The sequence below is a fragment of the Micrasema longulum genome, unplaced genomic scaffold, assembly GCF_059751315.1.
Source record: "Micrasema longulum isolate JH-2025_06_02 unplaced genomic scaffold, ASM5975131v1 h1tg000008l, whole genome shotgun sequence".
Classification (NCBI taxonomy): Eukaryota; Metazoa; Arthropoda; class Insecta; order Trichoptera; family Brachycentridae; genus Micrasema; species Micrasema longulum.
The window spans coordinates 744,805-764,703 of NW_028277216.1; the positions used below are offsets into that span (position 1 = coordinate 744,805).

The following is a 19,899-nucleotide window of genomic DNA, read 5'->3' on the forward strand; positions in this document are numbered from 1 at the left end:
TTATATGCTTACTGTTTTTTCTTGCATATTTTTGTTATTATTGTTTTTTTTTTCCTTTGTAAAACTTTTTATCATATCCTTTTTAACCAATTTCACAATTTTTTTCAATTGTATTCTGTTTATTATTTAGTATGTTAGCATGTATTTCATTTTTATTTTTTGTAAATGCCTTTTGGGCGTTAGTGAACAAAATAAATAAATAAATAAAATAAATAAATATAGAATCAGAAACACAAAAAGTTATTTAAAAAAAACTCAAGATTCGGAGTAAACTCAAATATTCGGCTAATCATCTAGGAGTTTCCTACTCAAATCCCTCCTACAAAGGAAAATCCACTCCTTTACTCCTCTCTTGAAAATAGTTGTTGTCCTCGAGAGCTTAATGAGTTTTTCCAAAATATTGAACACCCTCGGTGCGACAAATGAGAGATGTCTCTGAGCAAAAGTCGTACGGGCTTTGGTTATGACATAACTCGTGCTCTAAAAAAACCTCGTACGGACATTTTGCTGAGACCTCTCCTTATTGTTTGCTAGAAGTGTGTAAGTTCTTCTTTATATTAATGAAAATAAACACGTAAGAAGAGCATTTTGAGTGGTGGCTAATTATCTTGCTTTTATTTTCTAACGGACTTTCGTCGCGATCAGACGTGACGCCATGCAGAAAAATGACGTGTATAGTTAGATAATTCTTTAATTACACTGCAATAAGGAAACAACACGTTTTTTAAAACACTTTAAAAGTAATAAAGGCTATGAAATACTGTCCGGTAAAAAATATTTTTTGTCACGTATTAATAGCATAAAAAATATTTTAAAATGTGTAATTTTAAATTCCCGTAAAAACAATCATTCCATTGGCTACGCTCCTTATACGTCACAATTCATGTTTATTTATTTCTGACCATTTAAATAGAACATTGTCACGAATCTTGACGTCACAATTATCAAAGCCAAACATGTCGCGTTTTTCGCATAATTAAAATTTAAAAAAATATTTATATATGAAAACATTTCTTTACAATATCCATATTGATTTTGAAAATACAATTAATTATTTTAAATCCATTTCATATATTTTAATCAGTATTCGTAGTATGTGATATTTCCCCATTGAGAAAAACAGAACAGATATATATTTTGTTTCATAATTATAATCCTATTTATTGAATAACTTATAATTTTAAGCGCAATTTTTATAATTATAAAGTACATGAATAATAACACCCAGGGCCAGTTGTTTCTTTGCTTTAGTAAGGAAATTACACGTTAAAATGAATTATGAAGTTCTACTCACAAAAATGTTTGCATGTGTATCGCCATTAGCTATCTATTTTTTTTAAAGTTGCGTTATGTTAATTTACACCTACTGGAGATGGGTCCAATTAGACCCAGTAGTATTGAAAATTATCGATCACCAATGCTGCCGTTCTAGCAAGAAGGGATTTAAAAACATTTTTTTTTTTTTTAAGAAAATTAAATTTTATGTATTTGGTATTTGGTATTTTTAATTTTTTTTATTTTTGCTAGATACTGCTTTTTCAAAAGTATTTTTATGCATAATTTTGTAAAACAAAATCGTAAAAAATGTGAAAAAAAATATGCCACACGTCTTCAATTGATTTAGAACATATTTTGGTGATTAAACGTTGTTGAAAAACACTAAAAAAAGCCTAAAAGGTGACTTTTAAAACTGGGTCATGTCTGACTTACCACCGCTTCGTGCGTATTTTATTATTACCAGTGGGTTTTAAAAGTTAAAGACAACGTTATATTTGATAAATTTGAGATGCTGTTAGTGAGGAAAAAAAATGTGTTATTTTTTTTTCTTTGCTTATGGTTTTATTTATTAAACTAACAGACAAAATCAGATATTTTTTTTATGTTTTCCAAAGATTGAAAGATATTTTAACCAAAGAAAAAAAAAAATGTTCTGTTACACTTTAATTCAATCTTTAATAACATATAGTATATAAGAATGGGGAGAAGTCTTGGATGTGCATAGTCATTCTATAGAAATTGCAAACAAAAGTACAATTAAGATCATGTACAAAAAACTATTTCCTAGTAATGAACTATACGTAGAGAGTGGACTCCTTAGTTTTAGAAAATTATATTTATTTTAGTGCCTGAAATATGTTCACATAAAAAGGGAATTATTTAGCAATAATTTAAATCGGATTAGCAATAGATCCGATAGTGTATTGTCAGTTCCAGGATGCAGAACTAAGTTCGCAGAGAGGCACTCTTTAAATGTTGGTCCAAGACCCTTCAATCTCCTACCTAAGCAATTACAAAACATTAAATCTCTTATACAGTTTAAAGTAGGTTTGAGGTCTTGGATTAGTATGGAAGGAACAGATAGACACGTTTAAAAAAAAACAAAATATATATATTTAAAAATATATACTGCAAATATATCCTGTTTTTATAATAGCAGCATTTGTTAATCTTATTTTTCTTCTCATGGTTCTTGTTATGCCATATTTATATACTAATAAATTATTAAAAAAGGAATGACCCACTCTCAAACACTGAAGTCTTTAACATATTACAACAGAGATGAAGAACATTTAAGAGAAGGTAATATAGAAGTATAGGCATATACAGGGCTTATGACCTGGCAATGGCTGGTTTAAGTGGCCACTTTACACACTGTGTAACATCCACCAATCTGCCCATATTCGAACATCTATATTCCTTCAATTCTTTCATCTGTTGATGTTTGTGAAGTTAAAGAGCTGAAACCTTTATTGGCTTTATTGGCTATGAAGTCTTTGTTGGCATTTTTTCCAAATTACGGTACAGCTCAATTTTAAAATGTATTTTTAGGGTGCATTTTTGTAATGAAAATTCCACGTAAATATATATTTGGAAAAATAAACAAATAAAAATAAATAAATAAAGTTTTTATTACATAAATTAGTTTAAATATTTTTTTAAAAATATCATGACATTTTTCGTCCATTTGTTCAGAGACCAATTTGCTTTTTATGGATTTACCATAATAAATGGTATACTATTCTGAAGTATTTACGTTTGACAAAATATTGCGCTTGTGAGCCCTTTCTTCGCAAAGTGCGATATATTTGGGACAATTCAACGAACTAATGGAGTATTTCGCAAGTGATTAAACAAATTTCGCCAGTTCAAGTATTCCATTCAATTCGCAAGGACGTTCAAAACAGAATACAATGTAGCTCATTTGTTCTAACGCGAGAGAAGAGAGGTTATAAAAAGTTAAGTTTCTACATGTTATTGTTGGAAAACAGTCAAAGTTTCATACTAGAACGATCGCTAAAGATTTCCTTCCAAATTATCATTAAGTAGTATCTTCTACAACTACCACTACACGATGCCCCAAAATATAACAATTATGCCCGATGTTCTGGGTTTGATTCCAGACACGATTGACGTGAAACACATTTTTAATAAGCGGTTTTTCACAGCAATATTTTATTATTTTAGTGAAAAACTAAAAAAAGGATTCAGGTGAAAAATTTGATGAAAATGTATTGTTGTGATAAATAAATAGGGGCGTTCAATATATTCTTGGTATTGATATAAAGGAGTGCAACTATGAATAAATAGTTAATTACTTGATTAGACTGCACTTATTAGTGGTATAATTACCGAATTTCATAACAAACGGATGATTAGTTATTGAGTAGCTGTCCCCGAAACACAAGCAAGATGAGTCATTTCGCAAAATTAACAAACTCGAGTACCGTGCCGTTACAAAATTCCTCACCAAACACGGAAAAAATCAGAAAACTATCCACAAAGAGATGTCAAAAGATTACGGGGAGTCTGTTCTTTCATTATCGACAGCTCATAAGTGGTCCAGAGAATTCAAGAGAGGCAGAGAGAGCGTAGAATACGACAAGCGATCCGGTCGGCCAATCGAGGCCAGCAATGAAGGAAATGTGGAGAAAATAAAAAAACTAATATTGAAGGATGCCAGAATGAAGGTGAAAAAGATAGCCGAGATTACAAGCCTATCCACTGGTACCATTGTTTATATTTTACACGACCGCCTACATATGTTAAAAGTCAGCGCAAGATGGGTGCCGAGATTCCTAAAGCCACTTCGAAAATTTCAACCGCGTTCAAGGCTGCAAAGGGTTTTTGGAGCTTTGTGGTGAAAATTCTAAAGAAACTATTGAAAAAATTGTTACTGAGAGTAAGAAATAGTCCATGCAGTGGCACCGAAAATGTACAGAGCATTTAAAGAAGTTCAATGTGACTCAATCTGCAAGGAAGGTCATGGCTACAGTTTTATGGGGTTCCTAGGAAATTTCGCTGATATATTACAAGAGAAAAGGGCATCAATATCACCGAAACGTACTACTTTAGCATCCTTTATCAATTGAGGGAGGCGATCAAAGAGAGGCAAAGGGAAATTGGCCAGAGGGATCCTGCTCCTCCACGACAATGCACCGGTGCACAAGGCTCAAGTTGCAAAGACTGCAGTTCGTGAATGTGGTTTCGCAGAAATCAAGTCCAGACCTGGTGCCGAGTGATTGTTTTCTGTTTTTAAATCTAAAGAAAGACATTCGTGGGAAACGATTTGACGACGATGACTCGTTAAAAGTGGTGATCAATGAGCATTTTGATAACAAACCGGAAACATATTTTTTTGAGGGTTTAAATAAATTGACTGCTAGAAGTAAGTAGGGCATAGATATTAAAGGTGAATATATTGAGAAAAAGAAAAATAATTATTAACCTAGGTTTTTTACTTCTTACCCATACCGAAAATATATTGAACGCTGTATATTAAGTTGAGAATGTTAAACTTGCTTTGTTGTTCTGAATATGTGTTTTTTTATGTTGATATTATTTAAGTCCAAATTAAGTTGTATTGACTACGGTGAATGTAAAAAAATGTATTGTACTTTGTAGAATAATTTATATTATATGATTTAAAAATAAAAAAATAATTAAGATGAATTTCGTAATACTGATACTTCAAGTTATTTAAGATGAAAAACAGTGGTAAAAATAGTTTCTATCATTATCAAACCTGTTAGTAAGAGATAGGTTAAAAATGTATGAGATTTAAATGCATAATATGTATTGTACTTACTGACTTACCGAAGATAAATATGTAGTTCAGTGGGACTGATAAAAACAATTGCTAAAATGAAACGGTTGTTTTTTTTAAATTGAGATAGTACTTTTGATTAGTGGGAATTAAAATAATTAAAAAAACAATGACGTATAAATTATATGCTGAAACGTAGGTACTAGGTACTTAATTAATTCACCAAAAAGATAAGTAAGTACTAGACTGCAAAATACAAGGGTATGCAGTAGAAAAAAAGTACGTTTTATAAAGTATAAGTACCTAATCAATCTTACCAAACAGTTTCCTTCACAAGTCACATAGTTTGAATCACTATTCTGTAGGTAGTTAATATTCAAATAAATGCTAAATTTATTTAACATATTTCTTATTTATAATATAATTTATATAAGATATTACTACGAAATCTCTTTTTTAAATATTTTTATATTTTCATTTATTACGGTTGCTACACTCAAAATTAAATAATTTTGGGCTCTATTTGATATTCTCGTAAATGCACTACTAGATAATTGCAAGTGATTTTCCAAGATACCGATATATTTAGCTAGCAAATCAATAAGTTCCAAAAAATGATCTTTTTTTTTTTTTTTAAATAAACGCGAAACAAAAACACTCTTGATTGTATAATTATAACAGAAACCAATTTGAGGTTATTTATTCGACATGACTGTCAGTAACGTATTAGTTTGTTCTTTCTAAAACAATGTACCTACCAACGTTCAAAAAGCACTGCCTACTAGCTTACACATACACGCGTAATTACAACTGAAATAAAACCCACACATACATATTTCGTTACCGAATCGCGTTATGTTCCTTTGGAAGAAAAAAGCATTTGTAGTTCGTGCTTCTCCCGACCCAGGCCGATAGCGGCGCGCTGATCGGTACAATATATTACTTAACCGAATTATCTCTGGCGCGCTTTTCAAATTTTAAAAATAGTTACTAATATTGTTGCTATTATTTTAATGAAATTCTAGTAGGGTAGGCACTGTTTATGTGCCTTTATGGAACGCACGCCACTGCCCATGCGCATACGCATGCATACATTCATAAATTGGATTCATAAAATGAATATTTATGAAAAATACTACGATGATTAACAAAAATAATACTCAAACCAATAAAATGAAATGAATGATTAAAACCTGATAATATCCGGTGACGAAGTGACCAAATGTAAACGATAAGCGGATTGCATAATGTAAAAACGAATTTTATTCAATTTTGTGCAAAATGGGAGTATTCAAAAAAAGGAAAGGAGCACAGGAATGGACCTACCTTTGTCTCGCTGGAAAGAACGATGTTAATGTACTGCAGAACGTTGCTCTCGTGTCTTGGAGAATATAATGTAGTATATTAAATATAAAACGATGACTTGCTTCATCGGTAGCCGATCTATATTTCAGGTGAAATCATTGCACGTGTGTGTGTCATCGATCACACATGTATGAATTATTATAAATAGACTCGAAATCTGGTCAATTTCTTGATAAGTCATCTCATCCATATGAAACGGGCTCAAGTTCTAAACATACAAACATATTTGTCTGTATTCAGATGTTCCTCATAATTAAATAAGTTTTCAACGCGATAGCTAATTATCACTACAATAAAGGGGAGTTGTTAGTTAGGAGTTAACGGATGAGGGGACAACTTAAATGAAAGCGATATCTCTTGAGCAATAAGATTTCATAGGAGCATATACAATATAATAATATGTTATGCTAAATAAATTAAGAATTAATATTAGTTATATATCGCGATATCTATAAAATAGGCTCATAATGGAAAAAATACGATTTTGAGTTTAGTATCTATCTATATTATGTATAATTCCTCTGTACGTGTGATGTCACCGTACTCCTCGTAAACGGCTTAACCGATTTACGTGCGGTTTTCAGAGAAATATAGATCTTTGCGCTGTGCGTGTTCGTAGATATAAAAACCTTCAATCGAAGGTGTAAAAAAAAAGTTAGGAGCACAAATATTTTATTCATAGATCTACCAGGGTTGCATTCGAAGAGAATGCATTTGCAAAAAAATGGAAAGATATTGTTTTTTTGTGTATAAAAAAAGTGTGTTTTTAAATGTTTTCAAAAAACATTTGTTTTTTGTGGATCTCAATCAGATTATTTCCTTAAATTCCTTATAACTTCTACCCATTTATTTATTTTTATTGGATTTTTGGTAATACTAAAATAATATTAAATTCAAAACATTCATTTGAATCGTATTCTTATTTAAGTACACCCCTGTGTTGTTGAGAAGACCGGAGTTTGACGTTTGCAAAAAGAATGCCACATTTCAAAAAAATATTTATTTTATGTTTTGGAATTCAACCATAAACAAGTACCTCGGTACCTACTCTAATTCAATATTATTAAAATGTTAACATTTTTAGTCTTGGAATTTAATCACAAACAAGTACCTAGGTACCTACCTATCATTGAAATGTCTTTTTTCAAGCTAATAAATAGCAGGTGAGCCAACGTTCGGGCAGGACAACGTCTGTCGGGTCCGCTAGTATAGAATAAATTATAAAAATTCTAATTTGCTAAAATAAAAAAATCTTAACAACAAGGTCCCCAGTGAAAAAACTCCTTCCTTCGAAATATTAATTCTCTAGAGAAGCCTTGAAGCCCTATTGCATAGAACAAAAGTGTTCCAATTTTCGGATTTGGTTTTAGTTTGGTTTTTAGTTTAACAACAAACGTATAATGGACGGTTTCTTGGAAACTGGGCCTGTTTTCGTGTTTTTGGATGATTCTAGCAATTGATCAAAAAAGCAAAAGCACCAAGACACACCAATGATAAGTATCTATAGTATTAATGCAAAAAAACATTCTTTTAGTGCCATAATTCCGCATTTATAATAAACATATGTTTGTGACACCTGATTTTTATCATTCTAATCATTTCTATCAAACTTATGTTATTCTTATTTATATATTTTGTAGGTGCATATAATAATATGTATTTGTGTGTTTGTTTTGAACTGACGTACTCGTATTGTCATACCTACCTTGTTTTATTGTTGACATTACATCGTATTTACTGCATTTTGTGGTTACCTACCGTATTATATCGGACTCGTTGCACATTATTCATTTAGTGTGTATCAATAAATTTTTTTAAAATGAATTGTTTTATACTAAATAAAACAACTTTGTTTTTAACCACTTTTTTATTTTTATTTTTATTTTTTTTTAATAATTTTTTTAGTTATTTTTTTATATTTTTTAAAAATGTTTAAAATTATTTTTATTTATTTGTATTTTTTAATATTTTTTTTGTGTTTTATTTTCAGAATAAGGCTTTGAAAATTACCATACTTTAAAAAAATACAAATTATAACATTTCTTGACTTAAATATTTACAAAAAGGTTCCGAAAGTAGGTATAAACTATTTTTATTTATTAAAAATAATTCAACTTCTTACCAAGCTCTTTCCTGTACCCCATTCAATATATTTACATGTTTTAAATTGTTATTTTTATTATACTTACGCACCCACACCCACACACACGCACCCTCTCCCTCATTCATTCACACACGCACACGCACACGCACATGCACACTCTCCCTCATTCATTCACACATACACATATTCACATACACACACATGAATACAAACGTCACAAACATACAATTACGTTAACTGTTTTCTTATATATTATGTATTATTAGATTTAGATCGGATTTTTTTAATTGGCTCTAGTATTGTTAATATATTTCTACTTATTTTTTATGTTATTGCTGTAAAAATCCCGAAATAAAATAAAATAAATAAACAATCAATACGAGTATATTCATGTGGATACTAGAACAGAGACTTTTTTTGCGTTGTACAAAAGGTAATTATTTCCTTTTAAAGAAATGAGCAAGCACCAAACAAAATCATATGTGCTTGTACCTGCTTTTTAGCGATTTTATAAAAATGATTAGAATATGCGGGCTGTGCTTCAAAAATCAAGCGAATTATTTCAAGTGAAAATAATTGTGCTTTATGTTGAAAACCCCTTTTTCGTTTCAATTTATTATTCAAATATGAAAAACGTTGATAAAGTTTTGAATCGTATCTTTTCTGTCATCAGACAAACAAAGCAATAGCGATGCTTTGATATGAATATCGTCAAAGAAATATGATGGTCCACGAAATGTTAAAACGACAAGCAGTTACGTTGGAAAATGACAAGTATTGGAGAACACCAAAAAATCTTGGCTTGAATTTATTTATTTACTGACAAAACAACAGAAAATTATACTTTTTTATTGAGGTTTATTGCAAAAGAGAGAAAAAATAGTTTTGGGAAGGGGATATGGTAAGATGGCCACTAAAACTAGCCAATAACAGATCTTAAGCTCTGTATTTACATTTGAATATGGAAATGCCTAGGAATTCTTGGCAAATACCTAGGAATTCTAGGCAAATGCCTAGAATTCCATATTCACTTCTCAAAAATATTTTCGCTTTCTGTTGCAATAAATACCAATCTTGAAAACTCCCCAGGCAATGAAATCCAGCCTAGCCTACGTACTCAAAATATAAAAATTTAAAAGTATTTTTAAGCGTTGTCTACTAGGTGAAATACTTTAGAAAGATGAATCTCACCCTCATTAATAATGGTTTCAGCCGTTTACTTCACAAAAGTCAACTGATCATGGATTTGAGAAAAAAATAAAATACCAGAAGGAACGTGGAACCAAGTTTGCATACATTGCACTGTATCTAAAAGTCTGACAAATGCCCCCCTCCCTGCACGACATCACATCTGCGCGCATGCGTGTGGCGGCGTAATGTTTCCAAACCATGAAAAATATATTATCATAACACAAATACTAGGTGTTATGTTATGTTTTACCACAAAAAATATTTTACTGGATGGACTATAAAAAAAACAGGTACTTTTATTAGACAAACGTAAAAAAAACATTAAACAATTATTTAGTAATTAAGTCAAACTAATACAATTCAATATTATAATAGGACTTATACTAAAACAATGTCCGCCTTATTTTATTTAACATTTTGACAGACCTTCAAATAATCGTATTTTTCTATAATATTATTTGTGAATTCGCTACTTACACATGAAATGTGATCCCACCCTATTTTCTTTTAATCCCAGCAGTATTTTGACACTTATAAACGACACAAGGCGCAATTGAATTTAAATCGGCAGTTGCGTACTAAGCGACGTCTACAAAGTAACTAATGGCCAAAACGTAAAACTACTCATTTAGGTGTTTTTTTCGGCCTCAGTTTGATGTACGTACGGGGTTTCTGGATATTATAATAAATGTGTAAACATAGACAAAATGTTGAATATTACACAGCGTGTAACGTGGCATCTTCATCCAGCAAACGACATGTTTTCTCCTTTATTCCCTTGATTGAACGCGAACAGAAAGAGGTGTAGAAAAAGCTTACTTTCGTCTACTCGCCATTCCAATTTAACAGCTTGTAATAAAATAAAATAATATATGTAACTATTTGAATAATAAGAATTATAATTATTTCAAACCATATTAATTTATGTTCTAAATGCCGGTGTGTCTTTATTTGATTCGATTGTTTTTGAACATACAATACGTTGTTATATAGAATCACTAAACAGCTACTTTTAATTTCATGTTCTGTCAATATTCATTGCCTAGCCAAATAATAGAGGAAAGTTTCCATTGAACGTACGGAGGAAGTCCACAAACTTTGTCAAACAATTATGTACAATTTGTGAACTAAATAATTCAATTACTGAAATTAGGCGACCTGGGAGGAAATTTGTTGCATGGACTGGAAAATACGGACTTATGAAAAACGTTCCACTTTATCGTTCTTGGACAATTTAGTTAGAAAATAATTGATTTTGGAATTCCATAGCAGGGTTAGCACTGAGGTATAATAACTCATTGCTATAGTTGTAATAATAAAGTTGTAATAATCTTAATGTCCCCTTTCGCGTGACAAGAAATAAGTATTTGTTCCATCTGCCAGTCTGTAGCACTAACTATGCACAACACTCTTTCCTCTATCGTTCTTGCTCTAACTATAATGATTTTTTTCATCTATTCATATATTTTACATGCCACTTAATTTATTTAAAAATAAATGAAGGCTCATTATTTCTGGCTGCGATATGATCCCACTTGCTATTTAATGATGCTCACACTTAAGCTAAGGTTTCCTAGGACAGCGATGCCCGTATTTTAACGGCCGTAGTGAACGGTGATGCAGTAGACAGCCGTCGTAACGTCGACTAGAAAGTGGTTTCCTAGGAAAACGGTGTTAAATGGTGTTGATAACACCGTTTTCCTAGAAAACCACACTCTAGTCACCGTTACGACGGCTGTCCACCGCATCACCGTTCACTACGGCCGTTAAGATACGGTCACCGCTGTCCTAGGAAACCCTAGCTTTACACACACCTGAACACTTACTCCTACTTTAATACACATAAACATACATCTACACTTACTCTCATACACATACACATAAACACATACTTTTGTTGTAACACAATTTAATAATATGTATGATTCTTATTTAGAAACTTTGCTGGTCTGTCTTTAAAATGTATTTTTTTAATGTTACTATATCATTGTCGACTGTTTGATTCTTTAAAATAAATAAATAAAAGGAATAATTTTCAATTTACCTAACAAGACAATAATCATATTCCACACAAATATATGAGCAGTTTTAAACAAATGATAATATCAATGATTTATTCCCAAAACTGAACTTTTTTGGGTAACAAACGTACTATATATACATAAATTTATTTAATTTTAAATTAAAATAAAATAAATTTGTTTTAAACCGTTTGTTTTATATTTTATTACTGACTGATTTTGAAGATACGCAAGCTTAAATTACGCAAGGTTTAATTATGATGCATACTTAATAATACTGATGTTTTAAGTTAATATTTCTTGATAAAACTCCATAGTTCATGATTATGATAAAATTATAAATAAACTCATCAATGAAACTTCTTGATTAAGTTTTACTTTTTATTATTTTGACCAACAAGCGCTTTCGCCTAAGTAGGCATCTTCAAGACTGGTGAATTGTTTACAGCTTTTATACTATTCTTAATATATTTTGGAGATAAGATCAAATAAGTATTTTAACAGGGGACTGAAAACATAAATATCTACAACGAGTTAGCTAAGCAGTTCATTTTTGGGAGTTTTTGGAGTATTGATAATAGGTACAGATAATATTGTTTGTGTTAGTGTTGTTATTGTTTTGTGAGTTTGGGTAGTGTGTAGAGTGTGGGATTTGGAATGAAGTGTAAGGAATGTAATATGTTATATTAGTTATGGTAGCAGATTTAGTTAAGGTGATTCGAAACGAAAATATGAAACTAATTATTCATGGATGACGCTTTTATAATTTTTTATTGTAAAATGACATTTTTACGTTTTTTTGTATTGGAAATTTTACAAAACTTGGTTTGCGGAAACTTTACACTATATTGATTGTAACGAATACCATAACAGTATATTTAGGTCCTTTTCACAAAATGGTGTTCAAAACAAAAAAAAAACTTTTCTTATTTCGTTGGCCACGCCCCTAATACGTCACGATTAATTTTTATTTGTTCCTTACCACTCAAATTTCTTTAGGACATTATCACAAATCTTAACGTCACAACTACTAAGACCAAACATGTCCCGTTTTTCTAGAAACGTATTTTTATTAAATTTCTTTTTCACATTTATCTATGAAAACTTTTCACTACAACATCCATATTGATTTCAAAAATACAATTAATTTTCTAAATCTATTTCAATTATTTTTATCGGTATTCGTAGTATGTGATATTTCCCAATTGATCAGAAAAAATAGAAAAAAGCCTCATCTCTGTTCCCTTTCCGCGCTTAATGTTTGAACGTTTAATTTAACATAACTTTGATACTATACCACAGGTTAGTGAAATGTTGTAAATTTGGTAGGTATTATTGAGAACTCCAAAGTTTGTACAGGTAAAGTTGGGCACAAACTGTACTCACTGCTATTTCTGTGGTGAGATTTCATTGGAACACAACGTTTGACTGTTTTCAACAGTTTGTGAAGCTGAATAGCTATCACCAATACAACAATATTTGAATTTTTGCTTTGCGTTTTGATGAACTCCAGTTATCAATAATCAATTTGTGCCTAAGTAATTTTGTGTAGTCGCATTATGGTTGCAATACAGAATGACAATAACCGACATAAACCTTCCATACAAATTGCAAAATTCGTACCGAACGGGAATGAGAGCAGTAGAGTTTCCGTTTATGAAATTGAAATTTTTAAAAAGCCACATGACGTTCTTTGAGACAAAAAAAACCTAGAATCGGTCGTATAAATGGTTTTCGGGAGTGTTTTATACGTTAATTTCAAAGAATTACAATAAAAATTGGTTCCATTTTTATTATTGTTTTGTCAGTGCGTCAGTGAATAATTTTTCAGCTTCAAGATTTTGAATTATCAAATAAAAAATATTATTTTATGTTATCAAAGTTTTGGTCTAGATAAGTTGGAATTCCGGAGATAGATTTTAGACTTGATTTATATTTATAATATAATTAATTGTAATATTGATTCTACATTTTTTTAGAGAAATTATCCCTGAATGCTGGCGAGTGAGATCGTACACTACATTTTATCTTATTATTTAACTTTTTGCACATAATATTAATTGTATTTTGGCGGGCTTCTTACCAAATGGCAATTTCTTCGACAAACCAATAAAAAAAGGGTTTATTTTTTTAAGTCAAGTTACAAAACTTATTTTATAGAAAAAAAATGCTGAAGATACGTATGTATATAAAAATTGAAATAAATGCATTTATGAAAAATTATCATAAATCAATACCATTACTCAATGGCAAAAAGGAAAAAAAGAAGAAAGAGGAAAGGAGATGTTTATTCAAATGTGATTTAAATAGAGATGCCGTAGTAACACCTTTAATGGTGGATGGGAGATGATTTCACAGTCGGCCGCATGGACACTATATGAGTTAGAGAGAGAAGAGGAATTATGGATGGGTATTAAGAGAGTGCCTTGAGAATTAAAACGAAGAGGTCGACCATGAACTGATAAGCGTTTAAAATTTTCGCGGAGGTATTTAGTATTTTCCAACCTTCAATAATAATAAAAAGTAATTAGCGGCAGGCAGATGAACATTTGAGATAACTGGACGTCTGGATAGTCTGACTATAGTCATACAGTAAATTGAAATATTGGTTTAATTTATTTAAAACCCCGTACGGTAATACTCCGATGTACGTTAATTTGTATGGAAACAGGCGGCTACTGCATTTTAAAATATTCCTGAAGTTTTATTGAATTTCAGGATATTTTTTTTTACTTTGAAGTGGTTTCAATAGATTAAAAGGTTTTGATGACTTATTTGATCTGGGATGGCAAACGGTTTTTTTAAAAATAAAATGTCTGTATCAGGCGCACGAGCCATGACAAGAAAGGTATTTTCGCGAGGCTCTAGCTATGTATCTGGTGTTCCTGCATTTCTTTTTCATGAGATTTTTAAACTTTAAATTTCAGATTTCGTTCACTGTACGGTTCTGTTGTAATGACGCGAAGCGATGTTTCTAATATCTGACCGTTAATACTTTTGATTTTTTCAATGTAGAATTATAGAGATATGAAATTACCTGCTCTAGGATTCAAAATATCCGGTTGTCTGTTCTCCGTCGGCTTGAGCGTGTAGGCGACCACGTAGCGCTGCTCGCCCGTGTTGATCTCCAGGAGGGACCCGTGCGCGCGGCGCGCGGCCGGCGGCGCGGCGGGCGCCGCGGCGTGCGGCGCGCCGGCGGGCGGCGGCGGCTTGGCCGCGCACGCGGAGCGCGGCGGGGCGCGCCGCGCGCGGCGGCACGCGGCCAGCGCGGCGGCCAGCAGCGCGCTCACGCACACGGCGGCCAGCGCGGCCACGCCGGCCGCCCACGGCAGCGGCACGGCTCCCGCGCTGCCGTCTGGAAACAGTCAACGAAATAAGTTAGGACTCAGCCCGGTATTTTTATACAATGAAAAATACAACAATTCAGGTTGTAACTTGCCAAACAAGAGTCAGGCTCTTGTGTTTGGCAAGCTTACAAAATAATATAAAAGCAGAAACAATAACGCATTACAAATAAAAATAATAAGTAGATGATAATGCAATAATAAGCAAATGAAAATTGAAAAAATATAACACTTGAAAATAAAAAAAACAAAATTAATAAATATACACAGGCACATATATAATCATTTACAGAATATGCGTATATACCTACTTGTAAAATACATACGTTACATATTTATTTACATACATTTTATCATAAAAATACAGTAAAAGTTAGAAGCTTTTCTTTAATTTTTTCTTAAATTTTTCGTAATTTAATTCTTGTCGTTTTGTTTTGTTATTTCCACAAAAGTTCTCTTTTCATATATTTTATGATCATCATCATCATCAATATTCCATGTCCGCTCCCTAGTTGGAGCATATGGTGTCGACGAAGATTCTCCAAGCACCTCTGTCGGCTGCCAGCTCCTGTGCGTCTTCCCAAGTAGTTCTGACAAGAACTTCCGACGAACAGTCAGCGGTGGACGTCTAGGATGTCGAGAACCTGATGCCTTATTTAATGATAGATGTCAAAAACACATTTATTTAAAACAGTCATATTGAAACCAAACCTATGAAATATTATTTATTTAAAAAAAAAATTATATATGTTTTTGTTCTGTTTTATCTTTTTCTACCTCTTTAATTTTTGTAATGTTAACAAATATGGTATATTTATTACAGTTTTAAGGAATTTAAAACATAAATACCACTGTTATTCTTAATATACTTTATGTTGTATTTTTATATTCAAGAATTTTATGCAGCGTACGGATTTAATTGTCGGGAAATATAATATGCACCATTTTTGTTATCATTTTGTATGATTTCCAAAGTTTGTCTAACAAAATAAATGTCACGTGGTGATTATGTTAAGTTTGGTGATTCACAGGGGTTTATTTTTGGACCATTACATTTTACGATTTACAAAATTGTTTGTAGTTAGGTTTTTTCACTTCATTGCTATATATTTGTACATCATGATAAAAATATTATAAGTCATACATCATAAGTCATATATATAAGAATCTAGTGGGTACTCAAATATTTTAATTTAATTAGTACATCTTTAAATTAAAAAAATATTTTTCTATTCTTTCTGGCAGATCTGCTAAGTATGTAATAAGCATTCTCCAAAGCCAGCGTAAATAGCGTGTAAAACATAGGATCTCAACGTGAGCGGTAACGACCCCTTGTGGGCGATTGAGACTTTCAAGGGGCAGTGGTTATAAAATCAATGTCTTTTGAATGTTACTAAAAACACTTCTCGATATAATTAAGCCTATGTTTAATTGGTTCTCCTTGAAACATTCTTCTTTAAAATCAGAAATAGGATAGGTGTCCCAATTTACGACTATATAATATTACAGTGTAATTACACGTTCAAATATAATCGTCGCAAAAGTTGTTTCAGTAGCTCAATCACAAATAACTATCGACGTGCTTAAAAACATGCAAAGTATTTTAGCGATCACAATGAACAATAATGAACATGCTTGAGTCAACGCGTGTTTAATCTCTATAGTCCTTAAAATATAGCTTGATTAGAATGACAGTTGTCAAACTAATTTCATGGGAAATTACTGATCACTGATCAAATCGATTTTATCAGTTATTTCATGCAATCATGAAACTCTGTTTCCAAAAATTGATATAAAAAACAAAAAAACAAGCCTATTATAGTGTGTTTAACATAATTGTTCACCAAAAAATAAGACATTTATACTTTTTCACGAACAACATCAAACGAATATTTTTTTTATTCGATCAATTTGTCCAAGCTCTAACGTTTTTGCAAAATGATGTAACTTTGTAAGAACGTCGTTAATAATTAGGTTTATTTTAGTTTTCTTTTAGTTTTAAAGCTGATTTTATATTTTAATGTTGATTTAAGTTTCAAGCATTGTATTAAAAAAATAAATTAACACGCCAGATACAAATGATTTTTCGTGTGTCAATATAAATAACTCCTTTGGCGTCACTACAAAGTTATGTCATCACTTTTTTTGACAACTGTCACCATGTTACATTTTAAGGACTATAAGTCAACGCTCGTGTCTGTTTGTTTTTTATTTTCCTCGTAAATAAATACAGTTCATTGGCAAAAAATCGGCGTTTACTATGAAAAATAATACAATATTTTGCATTTGCAAAAAAGTAAGGAGTATCTAATGAAAAAAAAAGTGAAAATTGAATTATAATTAGTAGGACGATTGCTTTTCTTGACATTTAGTTTGCTAACCGCCGGCTAAATGCAATAAATAACATGATAAATAATAAATAAATAAATAAAAATAGCAGTTTTTGAATATTTTCCATATTTACACCGAAATTCAAATATGTGATTGCGCAGCAAGATTATACGTCGCAAAACGTAAATATTTTGACATTTAATATTAGATGTTCACGGATGTTGCATTCTGATCGCGAATACGATAAACAACCACGGCGAGAAATTGTTATCACGTCGCTTATTAGCACGTCGATAGTTATTTGTGATTTGCTACAGATTTGCGACAGGCGATAAGTAAAAAAACAATGGGGGTGGGGCTCTAGAAAAAATACAGTTTTCTCAAAGTGGGCAGTGGACTAAATAAGGTTGAGAACGTATGGTGTAAAGCTTTACCGTGAAAAAGCTAAAACACGCTTTACCCATGAAGATTTTCGTATTCACTTGTTGGTATTTTCTTAACGGATTTATTTCTCCCCCGAGATTGAATATTCAAATGGATAAAGTAAAACAAAAGGTAGAATAACAGAAATTTTATTTCAACTCCTGACTTCATAATATTTTTTTATGCTGGCAGAATACGCACATAGTTGTCCAACCAAATAAGCTTGCGAGATGGCCGCATTTTTTGTATTCATTAATACATAATTTCAAATAAATTTTAATGAGTTATTTCTACTTTAAATTATAGTCAAGAGTGGGTAGTCAATCTAATTTTAATTTCATCGGTTATTGCTGCCAAATATTTACATCTCATAAGACGCGTCGTGTATTCTAAAAACTCTTAGGAAAGATACGTATTTTATGATAGAAAAACGTGGAAGCTAGACGATAAATCTCACATTTAAGACCCTCAAAGATGAACATTAGATATGGAATTTACATAATTTAACAACAGCTAAGGGTTTGAAACGAATATTGCGAGATGCAAAAATGTACTGTCGTTTGATCTTGCACATTGACATATTAATATATATACGCGCTCTATAGAGTCAAATATTTCACCAAGTAGTGTCACGAAAACGTACCCATAGTTACTAAGTTTGTTTATTTGCTTGACCTAGGCTGCATTCAACGATCTTGCAAATGCTACAAAACTTTGGAGGATACTCAATTTTGGTACATAAAAAAGGTTTTATTTTAACGTTAACAATCAACTTCGTTTTTGGTGGATCCCAAACAGATTCTTTCCTTAAATTCCTTATAATTTCGACCCATTTATTTATTTTCATAGGATTTTGGAGAATGCGAAAACAGTATTTGCTCACATATTTAAAAAAAAACTGTTTCTATCAGTGCTCCCCTGAAACTAAGAAAAACTTCGCAATTGCGCCGCCAGGTGTAGTTTGACGTTTACAAAAAACAATATTTATATTGAAATATTATTTGCGTTAAGCTTTGTTAATTACTCATGAACAAATATTTATCAAAAAAAGTTACGCAATCCTTGTTACAATGTTTACCCGAAAGGTTTTTTCACGCTTTCACGGCACAAGCAGGTATTTTGGTTTCGATTCTAAACGTCACGCCTGGCTGGCGATCGAATAACGACTAAATACGCGTTGGGCAAGACTGAGCGTTTGAGCATGTAAGTGTCATCATTTTTGAGGGCTCAGGGCATGTCTATGTGCCAATGGTTTAACATAATTTTATCCCTGTCTCCTTTCGAACTCATTACTTGATCCCACATCCTGTTTAGAAATATTTTTGAGTGATGTGCACATTGATATAATACCTCAGTGAATTTACAAGCCATCGAATTAAGAATAGTCCAGAAACCGCATACGCACATCAAACAGAAGTCGACTCAACTACTCATAAATTGGTAGGTTTACTTTTTGACCCATTAGTTTCTTTGTAGTCGTCGCTCAGTAGGTACGCAACTCCTGATTTGAATTCAACTATGCCGTGTTGTGTCCTTTTAAAGCGTAGAAAAACTGCTAGTATCTTAAAGAAACAGGATGCAATCACATTTCATGTGTAATTAGCAAATGAATGTGTATATAACAAATGCATTAATTAAAAATTGAACTATTTTTCCATCTATCAGACTGTCGAAGAAACAAAATGTAAATTTCGTTAGTGTTGCCAGGGTAGTAATTTTTTTTACCCTACTTTGCTCATCTAATGAGAGAATTAATCAAAATTGACGGCAAAGTTGAAGATAAATTCCCTCTAGCGATTATAAAGATATACTATCGACCCCCCTCCCCCTTCAAGTTTTGGGTAGGTACATCGATATGAATCAAGGGGAAGCGTACGTCACGGTACACATATCTACGCTCTAAAATGACGCATTAAAAGTGTCAAAAAGTTTGTTCCACCTAGCAATTTTTCCTTTAAATTTGTTTTATTAAAATTTTTAATCGTTTTGAGGTTAGCACTTTTTTTCTTAAAACCTTTTAAAATATGAGAGAGAAATAAGTAAGTTTTGAAGTCGAATTGAATTCCGACATAACTT

The 19,899-nt window shown here is 31.7% G+C and overlaps 1 protein-coding gene across 1 annotated transcript in view; it reads right to left on the reverse strand.

Annotated features, from left to right (window-relative positions):
• LOC148285760 (uncharacterized) overlaps positions 1-18,470 on the reverse strand; it is an 82,251-nt gene extending 63,781 nt beyond the window's left edge. The window contains exons 1-2 of the mRNA XM_088230560.1: positions 18,467-18,470; positions 14,763-15,080 (exon numbers count right to left, since the gene is read on the reverse strand). Coding sequence (XP_088086686.1) covers positions 14,763-15,080; positions 18,467-18,470 — 322 coding nt within the window. The remainder of the gene's footprint in view (positions 1-14,762; positions 15,081-18,466) is intronic.
• Positions 18,471-19,899: the final 1,429 nt, after the last annotated feature.